This window comes from Mastigoproctus giganteus, chromosome 12 (assembly GCF_048544385.1).
Source record: "Mastigoproctus giganteus isolate SK-2022 chromosome 12, ASM4854438v1, whole genome shotgun sequence".
Lineage (NCBI taxonomy): Eukaryota > Metazoa > Arthropoda > Arachnida > Uropygi > Thelyphonidae > Mastigoproctus > Mastigoproctus giganteus.
Window position 1 is genome coordinate 178,889,032 of NC_143586.1, and position 15,716 is coordinate 178,904,747.

General features: G+C 35.2%; 1 protein-coding gene across 2 annotated transcripts in view; it reads right to left on the reverse strand.

The window, feature by feature from the left end:
- Nucleotides 1-15,716, reverse strand: part of ptc (protein patched) — a 396,675-nt gene that overhangs the window by 315,598 nt on the left and 65,361 nt on the right. For both annotated transcript variants that reach the window (XM_090385655.1, XM_090385656.1), the window contains exon 3: nt 7,484-7,673. In XM_090385655.1, coding sequence (XP_090241781.1) covers nt 7,484-7,673 — 190 coding nt within the window. The remainder of the gene's footprint in view (nt 1-7,483; nt 7,674-15,716) is intronic.

Consider the following 15,716-nt stretch of genomic DNA (forward strand, 5'->3'; position numbering starts at 1 on the left):
GTTTTTATTTGGCCTTTCTTTTATTTGCCTAAAACTGACATTAATACAATGTTTTTCTAAACTGCACTGCGAACTGCTTTTTTGCCATGCATTTTAAAATCACTGATAGCTTTTGTTTTCAGCCTTAAAAATCCAAATTAATTTATGCAAATGAGGATAATGTAAGTAAATTTTCTGTTGCTACTTTTACTCCCCCTTACTTATTACTTAATTTTATAAAATTCTTAGCAAAACTTATCTTAGTACTCACCACTGAGATCTGCATTGGTTAAGGTTAAAAATTACATGAAAGGAAGGTAAAAAGAGAATAAAACCGAAAATTCCATTACATTAATAAATTTAAAACATATCCCTAGGAAGAGAGTGCACCACTTTTTCCTGGTTGTCATTCATAAAACTGTATGAAAAATTCGCGTGTTAAAAAGCCAAGAGCTAGATGTGAAACTTTCGATGTCGTCGTCATCATCATTTGGTTGGTTAGTTAGTTATTTGGTTTTTAGGAGCATTAGCAACTAAGGCCATATTGCTCCGGGATATGTGGTGGTCATTCCCTGACCTTTCCGCATCCTCCGTATTTTGTGGTGACGGGCTTGAACCTCTGTCTAATCAAGAAGCGTGTGCTACGCGCTGCTGCTCCTTCCCACCTGGCTACGGAGGCGCCTCCATCATCATTTGGTAAATGACATAAGTTGCAAGTGAAAATTTAAAGTATTGAAATACCCAGGATGCGTTAAACACGTGGGAATTGATTTGTTTGAGCTGCCATATTGGCGATAGATTCGTAGGTAATCTGGTGTTTAGAATTTCGTACGATTTATTTTGGCGAAACCATTCTATGGCAAGGGCTTCATATTGGAATATCTTATAATTCGATTTAAGTTTAATTAGTGTAATGGGGTTATCTATTAATGAATTATGATTAAAAGAGTGTACACATTGACTTAGTTCAGTTCTGTTGTCCTGATTTGAAACTATAATGATAGTATTAGCTATTTTGGATGTTCCATATTTTGTGGTGGTGCTACCTATGTAGCATGCATTACATCCTTGTTGACATTTTATAAGGTATATTATATTGTTTAATATCATGGATATCGATTTATAATGTTTATTTATACTTCCCAAAATATGTACTCAGTTTATTATATGATGAAAAAAATTAATGCGATATTTGTATTATGAAGGTATTACGAAGCTGAGGTGTGAAATGGTTATGGTACAGTAACGTAACTATGGTATTTTGTGTATAATCAGTACTAATATTATCAATTCGAGGATAATTAATTTTTTTTTTCTTTTATGGCTAATATAGTTTCTTAAATTAGCTGTTTGGGGTATTTTCTAGCTATAAAAGTTTTTGGCAGGTATAGTACTTCTGTTGGCAAGTCTTCCTGTGAATGGTTGTATTTTATTGCATTGTAGATTTGGTTATATAATACTGAGTTTTTTTTTGTACTGAAGGGGTAGTGGGAGTGAAAACGTAGGAATTTTCCTGTACGTGTATTTTTCCTGTATGTTCATGTTTTGAGTTTATCAGATTTAAAAAGATAAATTAATGCTATTGTCTTCTAGTTCTAAAGTATATTTTAATCTGTTATGGATGGAACTGAATTTGTGTAGGAGTTCATCAATGGTAGTCTTATTGCCAATAATTAATACATCTGCATATTACATGAACAATTTTATTTTGGAAGAGAAGGGTTTTAGTATTTGGGTTTTCAATGGTAGCAAGATAAATTTCAGAAAGTGGGCCGGAAATGCCTAAACCCTTTGGGAGGCCGTATACCGTTTGTATAATTCCTGAATTGAGAATGTCAACATGCAAATTTTTCATACAATTTTATAAATGACAACCAGGAAAAGGTGGTGCACTCCCTCTTCCTAGGGACATGTTTTAAATTAATTAATTTAAAAATGTAATGGAACTTTTGGTTTTATTCTCTTTTTACCTTCCTTTCATGTAATTTTTAACCTTAACCAATACAGATCTCAGAGGTGAGTACTAAGATAAGCTTTGCTAAGAATTTAAATCAATAATCAACAGTACTTCAAAGCTTTAAGCTGTACAATTAATCAATATTTAACTTTATAAATAATCTAAGTTTGTAATGTATTATTAGTAATTGTTTCTGCACAGACAAATCAGTAACTCAACTCTTCTATTAATTTTAATACCATTTTAATACTTGGATAATACCAATTTGCACCTATATGAGGATTTTCATTCTCTCAGTGGTTCTGTAGTTCCTAATGAACACTTAGAAAGTCAAGGTGAAATTAATTTCAGTGTTCTGCCCCAAGCTGAGGATTAATTCCAAAAAAAAAACAAAGGCTAAACCTATGGGACAGTGTAACTTTAAGTAACGTAGCTGTTACTGATAAAGTTTCTAATCACACAGATATTAGAACTAAAGGCTTACAAAATACACAAGAAAATAAAGGCTATTTTTATGTATTTTGTACAAATAACTGGTTACTTCACTGATTAATCCAACTCTATAATAAAGAATACAATCAACTTCCTGTCTGATAAATGGAGTGATCCTAATATAATTATTAACAATTTGAACACTGAAAATGAAAAATATGGTGAGGACCATCGAACTGAAAAAAAAAAAAAAAAAAGCCAGTTGATATATTGCTTAAGTTTTCTTATTCTGCATCTTCATATGCAGATGCTTAAAAAAAAATAAAATAAATTTTGCTTTTAGTCCTCCATGTGGATATGATACCAAAACTGAGTCCTATCTCCTCAACTATCTACCATTGGTGTCTGCCGCTAGTACTCCCACTGAAAGTACTATGTTAAATCTAAACCTAATCTTATCATTTTAAAGGGCCAGCATAACGAGCATGGATGTTAATGAAGTTACTAAATCTATTAAATATACCCTTAGGGAAGTGTGGACATAATCAACTAATTAAAAATAAAGGCAGAGTACTGGAGACAGTTTCTTCTAATGAAATTAGTAAAATTTCTTCATCTATTTTAGCCGAGAAGAAAATTAAAACAGAATCCCCTAGAGCGTTAAATCTAACTGTGCTTGTGAACAACATTGTCAAAAATTTACCTAAAGCTGATATCACTGATGACTTATACTATAAAAACTAAGAATTCTCATTTCCTATAAGGCCTTTGTTAAAGAATTAACTTTTAGGTTCTGTTCTTGCTCACTGTCTAAATATTCCTGTAAATTGGGTCCTGTTGTTGACTCCAAAACTGTATAAAACTGCTGTTAATCAATAGGATGAAACAAGTTACTTGATGCGTGCAGTGTGTTAGATTTCAGATGCATCAGCAAATAGTAAAAATTCATGATTTATAAAAAAACTTGTGTAAACTGAGAAAGTTTTGCTTAATAATAATTGCCAGATTTATGTTGGTCCAATTTTAATGAAAACCCAGCCATCAAGAGTCAAATTTTTATGTGTGGATGGATAAAGAAATAATTATTGGATTTCTACTGGTTCAATTTTTAATGAAATTTGGAATGGCTGAACAAATCTTTTTACAAAGTCCAAATATAAAATTTCACAGAAATCTGTCAGCTGGGAGTCAAGTTATTATATGTCGACAGATGGACACAAAGATGGTCCATTATGCTGTTGTTGTTTGGTTTTTAGGAGCATTAGCAACTAAGGCCATATTGCTCGGGGGGTATGCGGTGGCCATTCCCTGACCTTTCCGCATCCGTATTTAGTGGTCACGGGCTCTAACCCCGGTCTAATCAAGAAGCGTGTGCTACGCACTGCTGCTTCTGCCCACCTGGCTAGGGAGGCACCATCCGTTATGCATATGCTAATGCAACTAAAAAAGTACCAATGGCATTCTGTGACAGATGTCAATTCTCATTATACCAACATGCTTTAGAGATGACAGAAATAGAACAATTGATGAATTATACATCATATCATAATAACTTACATGTACAGGTGACCCCCGCTTAAAGCTGATAATTCGTTCCGTAAAAACAGAGTGCTAAGTGAATCCGCGGTAAGCGAGTGCCGCATTCCCATAAGGTAACATATGTATTTGTGAGTTGCGGTCAGTGCCATAGGATATTTCCTAATCAATAATAAACGGTAGTGAAAAGATGCACAAATGTCGGTCAAAATATTTAATATTCAAATATTTGTACATATAAAATATTCTGCATTACATACATATATAATTATGTGGTAACTATTTACGTATCAAATTAAACTTAAAATTCCAATTAAAATCATGAATTTAATTGATCTAAATAAATTGATTTAATTTAATTAATGAATTTAATCATGAAAAATGTGTCGATTTTGGGTTGAACTTTGGCCCTCTTCCAAATAAACTAAAAGGGGTATTAATTTTAAATCCCCTGCAGCGTTACCACCCAACAATAAAGTCAGCCGATCCTTCGCCGCATTGAAACCTGGCATGATTTTTCCTTCTTCAATATGAAACTTCTTTTAGGCATTCATTTCCACAAAATGTCCTGCTTCATCTATGTTAAAAACTTGTTGAGAAGCATAACACACAATATCCCTTTTCAATAATTTTAACAAATTCTTTTTTGAAACTTTCGGCTTCTCCCTGGATTTTAAATCTATTCAACCAGCCCTTACTAGTTTTAAATGGTTCCACATTTTTTTTTTTTTTTAGGTGAGTTTTCTTCAGATCATCATATTGGCTAATCTCTCTCTCTCTCTCTCTCTCTCTCTCTCTCTCTCTCTCTATCTTTTTTTTTTTTTTTTTAATAATATTTAACTTAACTGAATTCTGCATTGGATATTATCTTCAATAAAATTAGTTAAAGTCTTTCCATTTCAATCCTAATAGCCAGCCTAGCCCTAGTTGCTTGCAGTGGAACAGCTATCTTCCCCACTGCTAAAATTAATTCTTTATTTTTTTTTTATAATTGTTCTTACAGTTACAAGTCCTAAATTATGGCACACATCCGCTTATCTTTGACCGGAATCGATTCGCTTCAAAACATCTAATTTAATTTTCAAATTCAGTCTTTTTCTTACATTTATAGTCTTCATACTGCGTTGCTTTTTCATTCTTATCGGCCATTATTAACTCTTTGAAAATGTAACTGCATTGGTAGCATTAATTATGATACAATGTTCAAGTAAACTGTCCGTTACGCACGATGTCTAATACTGAGCGATGACTAGACTTCGGATAAATGCATATAACGCAAATATTACAAGCAATATACTTGATCATTTTTTAAAATGTTCATCTCGGAACTATGTAGCAAGTCACTGTACTGCAATTAAATTAGCGTGCGAGAAAATTTCACTGAGCGTGGGAAAATCTCACGTTGGCGTGGGAAACGTTTTAATTCTGTTTTGCTATTCATTTTCAAGCTATCGACTCCATCGAATGAAACGATTTCGTTAAATATGCCAAAAATGCAATCTGTAAAAGAGATAGTGATCTGTGACAGCGTTATAGTCAGATACGGGTTATAATATAAGAACAGCATTATAGTGAATCAGCATAAAGCGAACAGTGTTATAACGGGGGCTTTCTGTACATTCTTCTATATCTGAGGGTAAGCGCTCACAAATCCAGTACAGACTAGATTCAACATGTCACTGATGAAAATTCTGTTAATGTAGTCATATTACCAAAAGACTTATACAATTTAACCATCAACATTCTCACACTGCTCCTGTTATTATTATTGATGAACTTGAAATAACAGTAGCCTCAGGTTTACAGTTAACAAACAATAAGTTTGTCAGATATTCAAGCTGTCCACTGAGTAAGCCACTGAAATTTTCTGTTTATCTGTACTTATTCCGATATTTCACAATAGACCTAGATATTTGAATACGCACTCGAATGCAATTTCTTAAATTCTGATTAGTGGGGAAAAGACAACTTAATTAAAACTACAAACTTTCTAAAACTCTGCCCTGTTTTATTTCTTGCAAACATTTAATTTGGCAATTCATTCTTGTTTAGATTTATTGTTCAAAAAGTGGAAAAACCAACAATCAAGAAGTCCTGAGGCTGCTGGTTTTTGAATGTTCTACCTGAAATAACAAACCATACAACTGTATCAGATCTAAACAACCCAATCACAATGTAATTCCTCCAACCTTTAAGAACCGATTATAAAATGCACTTTGCTTTTAAGAATCAATTTGGGGGGGGGGGGGTATAGCTTATATTCAGGTAAACATCACAATCTAAGTGAATATGTTACTAAAGAGGCTTCACTAGATAAAATCATAGGGAGGGTGGGGGAAGAAGCATGTAGATATTTATATTACACGTACTAAAGTTACACCATCTGCAATGCAACTGCTGAATCTGCATACAGAATAGTGCTATGTTATAATCCCATATACAGGTGTATATTTTCAAAAGTTACTCAAGTAGTTGCTCATGGCATTTCTAAGGCTTTTGATCATGCCTGGCATAAAGGTCTTCTAAACAAGTTCTAATCTTATGGCCTGTTAACTTTTTTTTTGTAATTTAGTAGCCAGTTTTCTCTCTGAATGCTTACTAAGGGAGACAATAAATGGTGCTCTGTCTTTAACTTCCCCACTAATGGCAGTGTTCCCCAAAAGTTCAGTTCTTTCTTCCACTCTTTTGCTATTGTATATTAATGACTTTCTTGCTCTGACTGGAAAGTATCCCTAGGCTCATGACAGCACATTACATCCCACCTTCCAATTTGAGAAACTTTGTTCTGCAGAAACAGCCTCAACTCTTTGCATATTTATATCTCATTTAACATAAGCACATCATAAATATTGATTCTCTGAATAAAAAAAAATAATAATAATAAAATAAAAAAAAATTTTTTTAGCCTTACTTTTCTTCCAAAAAACTACTCTGCATAAATCTCAAATTCACCTTATCATGGAATATTGTTTCCACATCTGGTATGGTGGCCCTGAAACCTCTATCAAGCATCTAAACTCAATTCAAAAGAAGGTAGTCAAGTTAAATAACAATCAAACTGTTGCAAAGTCCCTCCACTCTATCTCATACACAGTTACTATTATATGTATTTTCTATAGACACTTCCATGGGTACTTTTCTGCTGAAACTGCAGCTGTAATTTTCCCACTCTCTTCCAAGCCAGGTCCAAACATGTGCTACACACATTCTGCATTCATTCACTCTGCAACTCCAAACTCACAAAACCAACTTTTCCATCTTCCTCACTTACATCTTCTACTTGTGTTTTCTGGAAAATCCTCCCACATGTATTTCTCAAAGATTACAATCTACAGAAATTCATGTCTAATGTCAACAAGCTTTTTGAGTCCTCAACTTTCAACCTATGCAAAGTACTAGAGGCCTAATACCTTTCATGTTTGGAGTTTTCATAAAAAATAAATAAAAAAAATAAAAAACTAGAATTATGCAACCTTTGTTATATATACAGAAACTGACATGCAATCTGAATATCTGATACAAGAATACAATTTCCTATCAGGAAGTACTTGTGAAATACCTTGTTTTCAAGGTACTTACATATCAAAAACTTCAACAGAAACTTGGGTGGCAGCACGTACAGCATGCATATGAACAAAGAGGGCATCAGGATACAACACATTGGCTCCTTGCTCCCTGGGAGTCTGTATAAGAATTTGGTTGGTGCTCCCTGACCCTTCTCCTAGAGTTGTCCTGATATACCTGAGTTCTTTCTCCAGTCTTCCTCCTTCTGAAGTGGCAAATAGATAAAATAAGTTATCTTTATACATCAGTAAAAATATTCACATTTTTATCCATATGTTTCTAAATATATATCAATACATTTAGTTACATATGGAACTACTGTACAAAACTGTCTCTAACATAAAATTTCTTGATATACCCTCAACTAAACTGTCTTGAATAATACCAGCTCAGTTACAATAAACAGCAAGAGTTACATTAAGCAGTACATATAATTTTCTTACCAATATAGCTAGATGTGCAGCATTGTGAACAATCTTTAACAGAAACAGAATGGTTTCTTACTAACAATAAATTTCAGATTTTTTTGCACAAGAAGGATTTGGTACAATTCAAAATAGCAAGGAGAATCTATATATAAACACATATTAGAAAGCTCTTGAGGTTACTCAATTGAGCAATTTTTTTAAACTGACTACATGTCTTTATGGTCTCTAACACCAGTGCTACTCAGTGTGGTCCGTTCTGTGAACTGTTTGTTACCGGTCCATGATGAATTGGAAATTTGTTGCAGATGTTACCGATTCGCAACAAATTTGTATTTTACAAAAGTATCGGTCCGCAATGGATTAGAAATAAAAGAAACTGGTCCTAACACCACAGATAGTTTGAGAAGCACTGCCTAAGACAATCATTAGGATTATTCACCCCTCCCAAAAAAGCAGGCCCAAACAAAATAGTGATGTCTAGCAATCTATCCAAATTGAAATCCAGTAGACTAGAAGTCATACTGCCATATTTTATTTTCAGTGATTTTTGGAGTGAGGTGGGGAAGAAAGGCAAGAAATTAAAAAAAAAAAAAAAAAAAAAAAAAAAACTTTGTTTTAAATAAAGTTTAAATATAAAACTATATTTTCCAAAACAGTTTTTCCACAAGTTATCAAAAAAAAAAAAAAAAAAGCTTTTTATCAAGAATTAACATAAGGAGCAGCCACAATTTATGATTTGCAAAAGCACTAGCAATTTTTTTTTTTTTTTTTTTTTTTCTTTTTTTACCTATACACTTTCCCAACTGACAAAACAAATTAACTTGAGGAAATTTACACTTGTGTAAATTTCTTCAAGTTTATTTACAAATTTTGCACTCATGAAATTCTAATGGATACTTAAATTAAAGTTTCTTTTTTAATGTGATGTGCAAAATACACCAGGATAACAGCCAGATCTGACTGTTATCCTGGTGTCGAATAGAAATGACATGATCTGTTCTATTGGAGAACAGTTTAGTTTCCATATGTTATTTCTCTTAATTGATGCATCACACATGGAAAAGAACATGAATTGTAAAAAAAAATTCAGATAATTTTTACTTGTAAATGTGTAGCCACAGCCATGCCTCTCTCACCTTGCTTTAAGTTGCCTTAAAATAATGGACCAGCAAGTTACCATAAAATAATGGACCATCCACTGTCATTATTACTGAACATTTTCCAGAGAACCACAGTGACTCTGATGCAATTAAGAATCTCCAGATAAAGGAACCACTAGGTGGTAGTGATCATAATATGAAGTGAATTTACTTAGAGACATAACTACTGTCAATAGTAAAGGGATTTTGTTCTCACAAAGGTGGTCTTAGACAGTTTAAAGACTTTTCTATGGGAAAAGAATCCAACTGAAAATTCTAAATGGGAAACATTCAGGAAGTAATCATAGAAACTATAAAGCTTTGTATAACTGTAAGATACAGTTCTCATGAATGGTCACTTGCTAAGAATACAAAGAAAAGTAAAATTCTTTGCTTATATTAACACTAGAAGGAAAGAGATGAAATACATTGGCCCACTAGACAATAAATGATGCAAGAAAGCAAGCTTATACATGTAAAAAAAACCCTCCATTATTTCACCTATCCATTCCCACCAAAAAAGTTTTTTTGTTCCTCCTTGAATTTATTCATTTCCAGAACATAAGATGGAAGTCTGTTACAGAAATTAACCTCCCACTGGCTAAAGGCAACTATCTTTTCTCAATTTCAATTTATGCCCTGTCATGTGCATGGGCAAGAGGAAGAATCCCATCAGCATTGAGCTTGCTTAATCCATTCAGAGCCTTAAATACTTCAATCATATCACCTTGCAGGTGTCTCGTCTCCACATGCTACAATCAGCAGAACTGAAGGTCAACCCTTTGTTCCCCTCAACCTTATTGCCCTTCTCTGTACTCATTCTAGCAGCTCTACATCCTTCTTAAAATGAGGCCTCCAGGCCTGTACGCAGTACTCAAGGTGTAGCCTGACCATTGCCTTATACAAAGGGATAATCACCTCCTTATCCCTGCTAGCAAAATTCCTGTATATCATTGACAACACCCCATGAGCTGCTGCACCAATTGTCCTGACTGCAAAATTGCCCCAGATCTTTTTCATTTTCTGCTACCTGAGTATAGTAGTAGAACCACACAATTGGTACACTAATCTGGGATTACTGTTAACCATTGTTCAGTACTTTATACATGTTCAATCTCAGTCCATTTCTCAGCCCTATTGCCTAATTTATCTAGATCTTGTTTCAGTAGCATACAGTCATTACTACCCTGCCAACCTTCACATCATTTGTGGATTTAGACATTAAGCCTGATGTACTTTCATCAATAAGTACAGAAAACAACAATGGGCCCAGTATTGAGCTCTGGGGAATCAACTGATAACTTCAGTCCATGAAGAGCAGTATCCATTGATAACAATTCTGTCTTCTCCCACACAACCATCCCTTTATCCATAACAGTAACTTGGCTTTAATGCCACAATGCTCCAATTTATGCAGCAGTCTATTATGTGCAACATATGAATGGGATAATTAAAAAAAAAAAAAAAAAAAATGAACCTGTTCAAATGACTAACAAACTAAATAAATTTGTTAGTCATTTGAACAGGAACATCTACATTCATTTGTAGACCCATTTTTATGGATGGTAATACCAGAAGCATACCAAGTTATAACTGGAGGTTAAAGGTTAAATGAATTTGGAATAAGAATCAAAGAGTAATTGCTAAAGCTAAAAGTAAACAAGGTACCTGGGGTCAATGGGTCTATTCCATTATATTAAAAGAAGCAGAATAGGAAGTTAATCATACCCTTGTCCATAATTATAGAGCATTCTTGGATTCAGGGGAGAATCCTCCAACCTGGGGTTTTCCAGGTTGGAGTGCTGGATCACCTTCACGGGAGTGCAATAATATGGAAATCACAGCATGGAATTTAAGGGGAGATCTTGTCTGACCAATTCTGGTTATAGCTATTATAATACAGGTAAAAAGGAACTGGATGCAAAAAAAATAAATTTTGACATCACATACATCGTGATATACAAACTGGAACTTTGTGGCAAGTTATTTCTATGGATAAAGGAATGGTTGAGTGGCAGAAGAGAGAATGTGGTTATATGTTACTAGTGGAATCCCTCGTGGCTCAGTAATGCCCCACATTGTTTATCATTTATTAATGATACTGCTGAAGGCATATTAAGCTTATTGTCAAGTTCAGATGATACAGAGGACGGCAGAGTGGTTAATGACAATGATCAAAGTGTATTGATGCAACAAGAGCTAGGGAAAAAAAAAAAAAAAGGCAGATGAACTGAGAAGCTGAAATAGAGGTTTAAGTTGTTTGTTAATTGGATGCTATTCTAGAATTACATATGGGCATCAGTAATTCCAGAATAACATACCATTTGGGTGCTACCATAATCAGGCTTTATTTTTTCCATTAAATGGAGAAAGGATGGCTGCAGGATAGGTATGTAAAAATTTGTTTTCAGTCTGAAAGTAACTGACAAATTATTAGAGCAGATGGACATATGAGGTTTTTTTTGTTTTTTTTTTGCTGATGTTGAATAGTAATAATAGCAATAGCAAATTTCACATAGCATTATGTGACTTGCTATATATATTTACTGCTACTGCATATTCACACCTCTGGCCTTTAGGCAATACAGTACAGGCAATTTGGGAATTTGTGCTGTAGGAAGCACAAATTAAGAGCTAAAGACAGGGCTGGATTTTGGTGTTCATAGGCTCTTGGCACTTTTATTCCAAAATGTGCTAAAAAAAAAGGGGGGGGGCAAAATTTTTCTTCTATTTTAACACTTTGACTGTGAATCACGCAAATTAATGTGACTCAAGTTTCAACTATAATAATTGATAAACCACCTCACTTGACGGAGCAATCATCACTTCGATTCTTCTAGTTTCGAGAAGAGTCACTAGATAGTACGTGAGTATTGAATTCAAGCTTGTAGAGTCGATTGCGCATATGTTTTCTCAGCTTGTTTTTCGTTAGTCACAGTGAAAAGAGTGAACTTTTTTTGTTAATTTTTCGCTTTCTTCGTAGGCCCTAGGCACTGTGCCTAATGGGAAATCTTGCCCTGGGATTACCGTAAGGGATTAATTGAGTAGTACTCCTCAGTACTACTCAGCATTTGATTAGTATTGAGAAGAACATATTAATATATACTGAATTTGCACTAGTGAGCTGCTTTTTGTGTGTCCATAGCCAGTGAGCAAATTAAGGCGTATTCCCAACACAGTGGGCAGTAGGATTCATTCGTATCTCAGACTTAGTTTGAATAGCAAGGTCTCTACACCTACAGTATTGAAAAAGTAATTTTAACAACAGGTTTTTAGCTTTTATGTACCCAAAAAATAAATTTATTTAAAAATTTCTGCAACCCCTTTAATTTATCCCGCAACCCCCCAGAGGGGTCGTGCCCCACTGAACTAACCTACCAACCTTTGTATCATTAGTATTTCTATTACTATTAGCAAATGATGCAAGAAAGCAAGGTTATACAGCATTAACAAAAAAAAAAAAAAAACACCATTTCCATCACTTGTTCATTCGTTCTAATAACCAACTACATCCAACTGCAACCAACCATCCTTCCTCAACTTATATTTATACCTGTTCCTGTGTGTGAGAAAGAGCGCACACACACAAGCAAAAGGAAGGACTGAGTATGCTAATAGTCAAGTGCCACTTCTTTGTACACTGCATAATTTGTCCAGTGTCTCACAGCAGTAGCATACCCTGATTACTGTCATTAACCACCCTGCCAACCTTTGTGACATTTGCAAACTTGGACCCCCAAACCATCACTGATATCATTAATAAACACAGAGAACAAAATAAACTAAGCAATGGAACTCCACTAACAACTCTGTTAGCGGAGTTCTATTTTGATCACTAATCTGTGTTCTCCCAGTCAACCAAAAATGCTTTTGCATATTTGGTTGACTAATATATGTAATACAACAGTACATAATGATTTTATCATAATGGTTTTGTTAAGGGGAAGTCTTTCCTGACCAATTTGATTGGATACTATGATGCAGTCACAAAAGAACTGGATGCAGGGAATAGCTTTGATATTATATACTTGGATCTTAGAACGGCTTTTGATACTGTTGCACATGGAAGACTGCTACACAAATTGGAGCAGTGTGACATTGGAGGCAAATTGCTGCTATGGATAAAGGGGTGGTTGAGGGGGAGAAGACAGAGAGTGGTAATCAATGGACACTGCTCATCGTGGACTAATGTTATTAGTGGAGTCCCTCAGGGCTCAGTGTTGGGTCCATTATTGTTTTCTGTATTTATAAATGATATTGATGATGGTATATCAAGTTTAATGTCCAAGTTTGCAGACGATACAAAGGTAGGCAGGGTTGTCAAGGACACTACTGATACTATGCTGCTGCAACAGGATCTGGAAAGGTTGAGCAGATGGGCTGAGAGGTGGCAAATGAAGTTTAACATTGACAAATGTAAAGTACTACACATGGGGAAACAGCAACCCCAGAGCAACGTATCAACTCTGTGGTACTACACTGACAGTGGTAGAGAATGAAAGGGACTTGGGGGTGGTTGTGCAGGCAGATATGAAGTTCTCTGAGCAGTGCAGATGGGCTGCAAGAGTAGCTCATGGAGTATTGTCAATGATATACAGGAATTTTTCCAGCAGGGATAAGGAGGTGATTATTCCCTTGTATAAGGCAATGGTCAGGCCACACCTAGAGTACTGTATACAGGTCTGGAGGCCTCATTTCAAGAAGGATGTAGAGCTGCTGGAACGAGTACAGAGAAGGGCAACAAGATTAGTAAATGGAACAAAGGGGTGCTCTTACGAAGAAAGGCTTAAGTTTTGCAAATTACAGTGTCTGGAGACTAAGCACCAGCGAGGTGATCTGATAGAGGTGTATAAAGCCTTGAATGGTTTGAGCATGCTCAATGCTGATGGGACTCTTCCTCTAGCTCAGAATAATCACCTGAGAGGGCATAAATTCAAATTGAGGAAAGACAGATGTAGGATAGACGTGCGGAAATTTGCCTTTAGCCAGCAGGTGGTTGGTTGGTGGAACAGACTTCCATCCCTTGTCGTGGAGGTTGATAGCCTAAATAGGTTTAAGGCTCAGCTGGACAGGTATTTTGAATGAACGGAGGGGTGAAGTGGATTTTTTTTTTTTTTGGCTGATGCTGCATAAGCTTGCTTTCTTGCATCAAATGCCTCTACTAATGCTAATCAATGCATAAAAGACCAGAAAAATTAATTCTCTACAAGGCAACATCAACATTCACATTATAATCTCTCCTCTGACCACAAGATTACTACTGCACCCTAGAATGATAACAATTTCAAATTTCAGCCTTAACAATGATCCACAATAATAATTACCATTTATATTAGTTGGCCATCATTAATGAATGGCTCAATTTGTTTGATTTAATTTGGAGTTTATTCACACATCACAAAAAAGGCTATAATGCACCAACAACAGTACACGAATAAAAACATTTATAAAAATGGTAAAAAATAAAAGGCAATAAGATTAGTGACTAATGAAAATAAGTCATCAGGAAAGGTTTTCTAAACTATATAAGAATAGAAAATGATCAAGACAGTTATAAATGGTATATAAATAAGATGGGATTTAATAAGATGGGATTAAAGTACGACATATGGGAAGCAATAATCCCAGAGTAACGTATCAACTCAGTGGTACCACACTGACAATGGTAAAGAATGAAAAGGACCTGGAGGTAATTGTGCAGGGAGATATGAAGTTTTCTGAGCAGTGCAAATGGGCTGCAAGAGTAGCTCATGGTGTCTTGTCAATGATATACAGGAATTTTTCTACTAGGGATAAGGAGGTGATTATCCCCTTGTATAAGGTGATGGTCAGGCCACACTTTGAGTACTGTATACAGGTCTGGAGGCCTCATTTTAAGAAGGATGTAGAGCTGTTGGAATGAGTACAGAGAAAGGCAACAAGATTAGTGAATGGAACAAAGGGTTGCTCTTACGAAGAAAGGCTTAAGTTTTGCAAATTACAGTGTCTCGAGACTAGCACCTGCGAGGTGAACTGATTAATGTGTATGAAGCCTTGAATGGTTTGAGCATGTTCAATGCGGACGGTAAATAAGTATTAGCATAGGCACATGATGCAAGAGAGCAAGCTTGCACAGCATCAGCCAAAAAAAAAAAAAAAAAAAACCCTTATTTCACCCATCCACTCCCTCCAAATGTTTCAAGTTCTGCCTTGAATCTATTAACTTTACAACGACAGATGTAAGTTTGTTCCACCAATTGACCACCTGCTGGCTAAAGGCAAACTTTCACATATCTATTATAAAACAGTCTTTCCTCAATTTGAATTTATCCCCTCTTAGGCAATTATTCTGGGCAAGAGGAAGAATCCCGTCCGCATTGAGCATGCTCAAACCATTCAAGGCTTCATACACATTAATCAGTTCACCTCGCAGGTGCTAGTCTCGAGACACTGTAATTTGCAAAACTTAAGCCTTTCTTCGTAAGAGCAACCCTTTGTTCCATTCACTAATCTTGTTGCCTTTCTCTGTACTCATTCCAACAGCTCTACATCCTTCTTAAAATGAGGCCTCCAGACCTGTATACAGTACTCAAAGTGTGGCCTGACCATCACCTTATACAAGGGGATAATCACCTCCTTATCCCTAGTAGAAAAATTCCTGTATATCATTGACAAGACACCATGAGCTACTCTTGCAGCCCA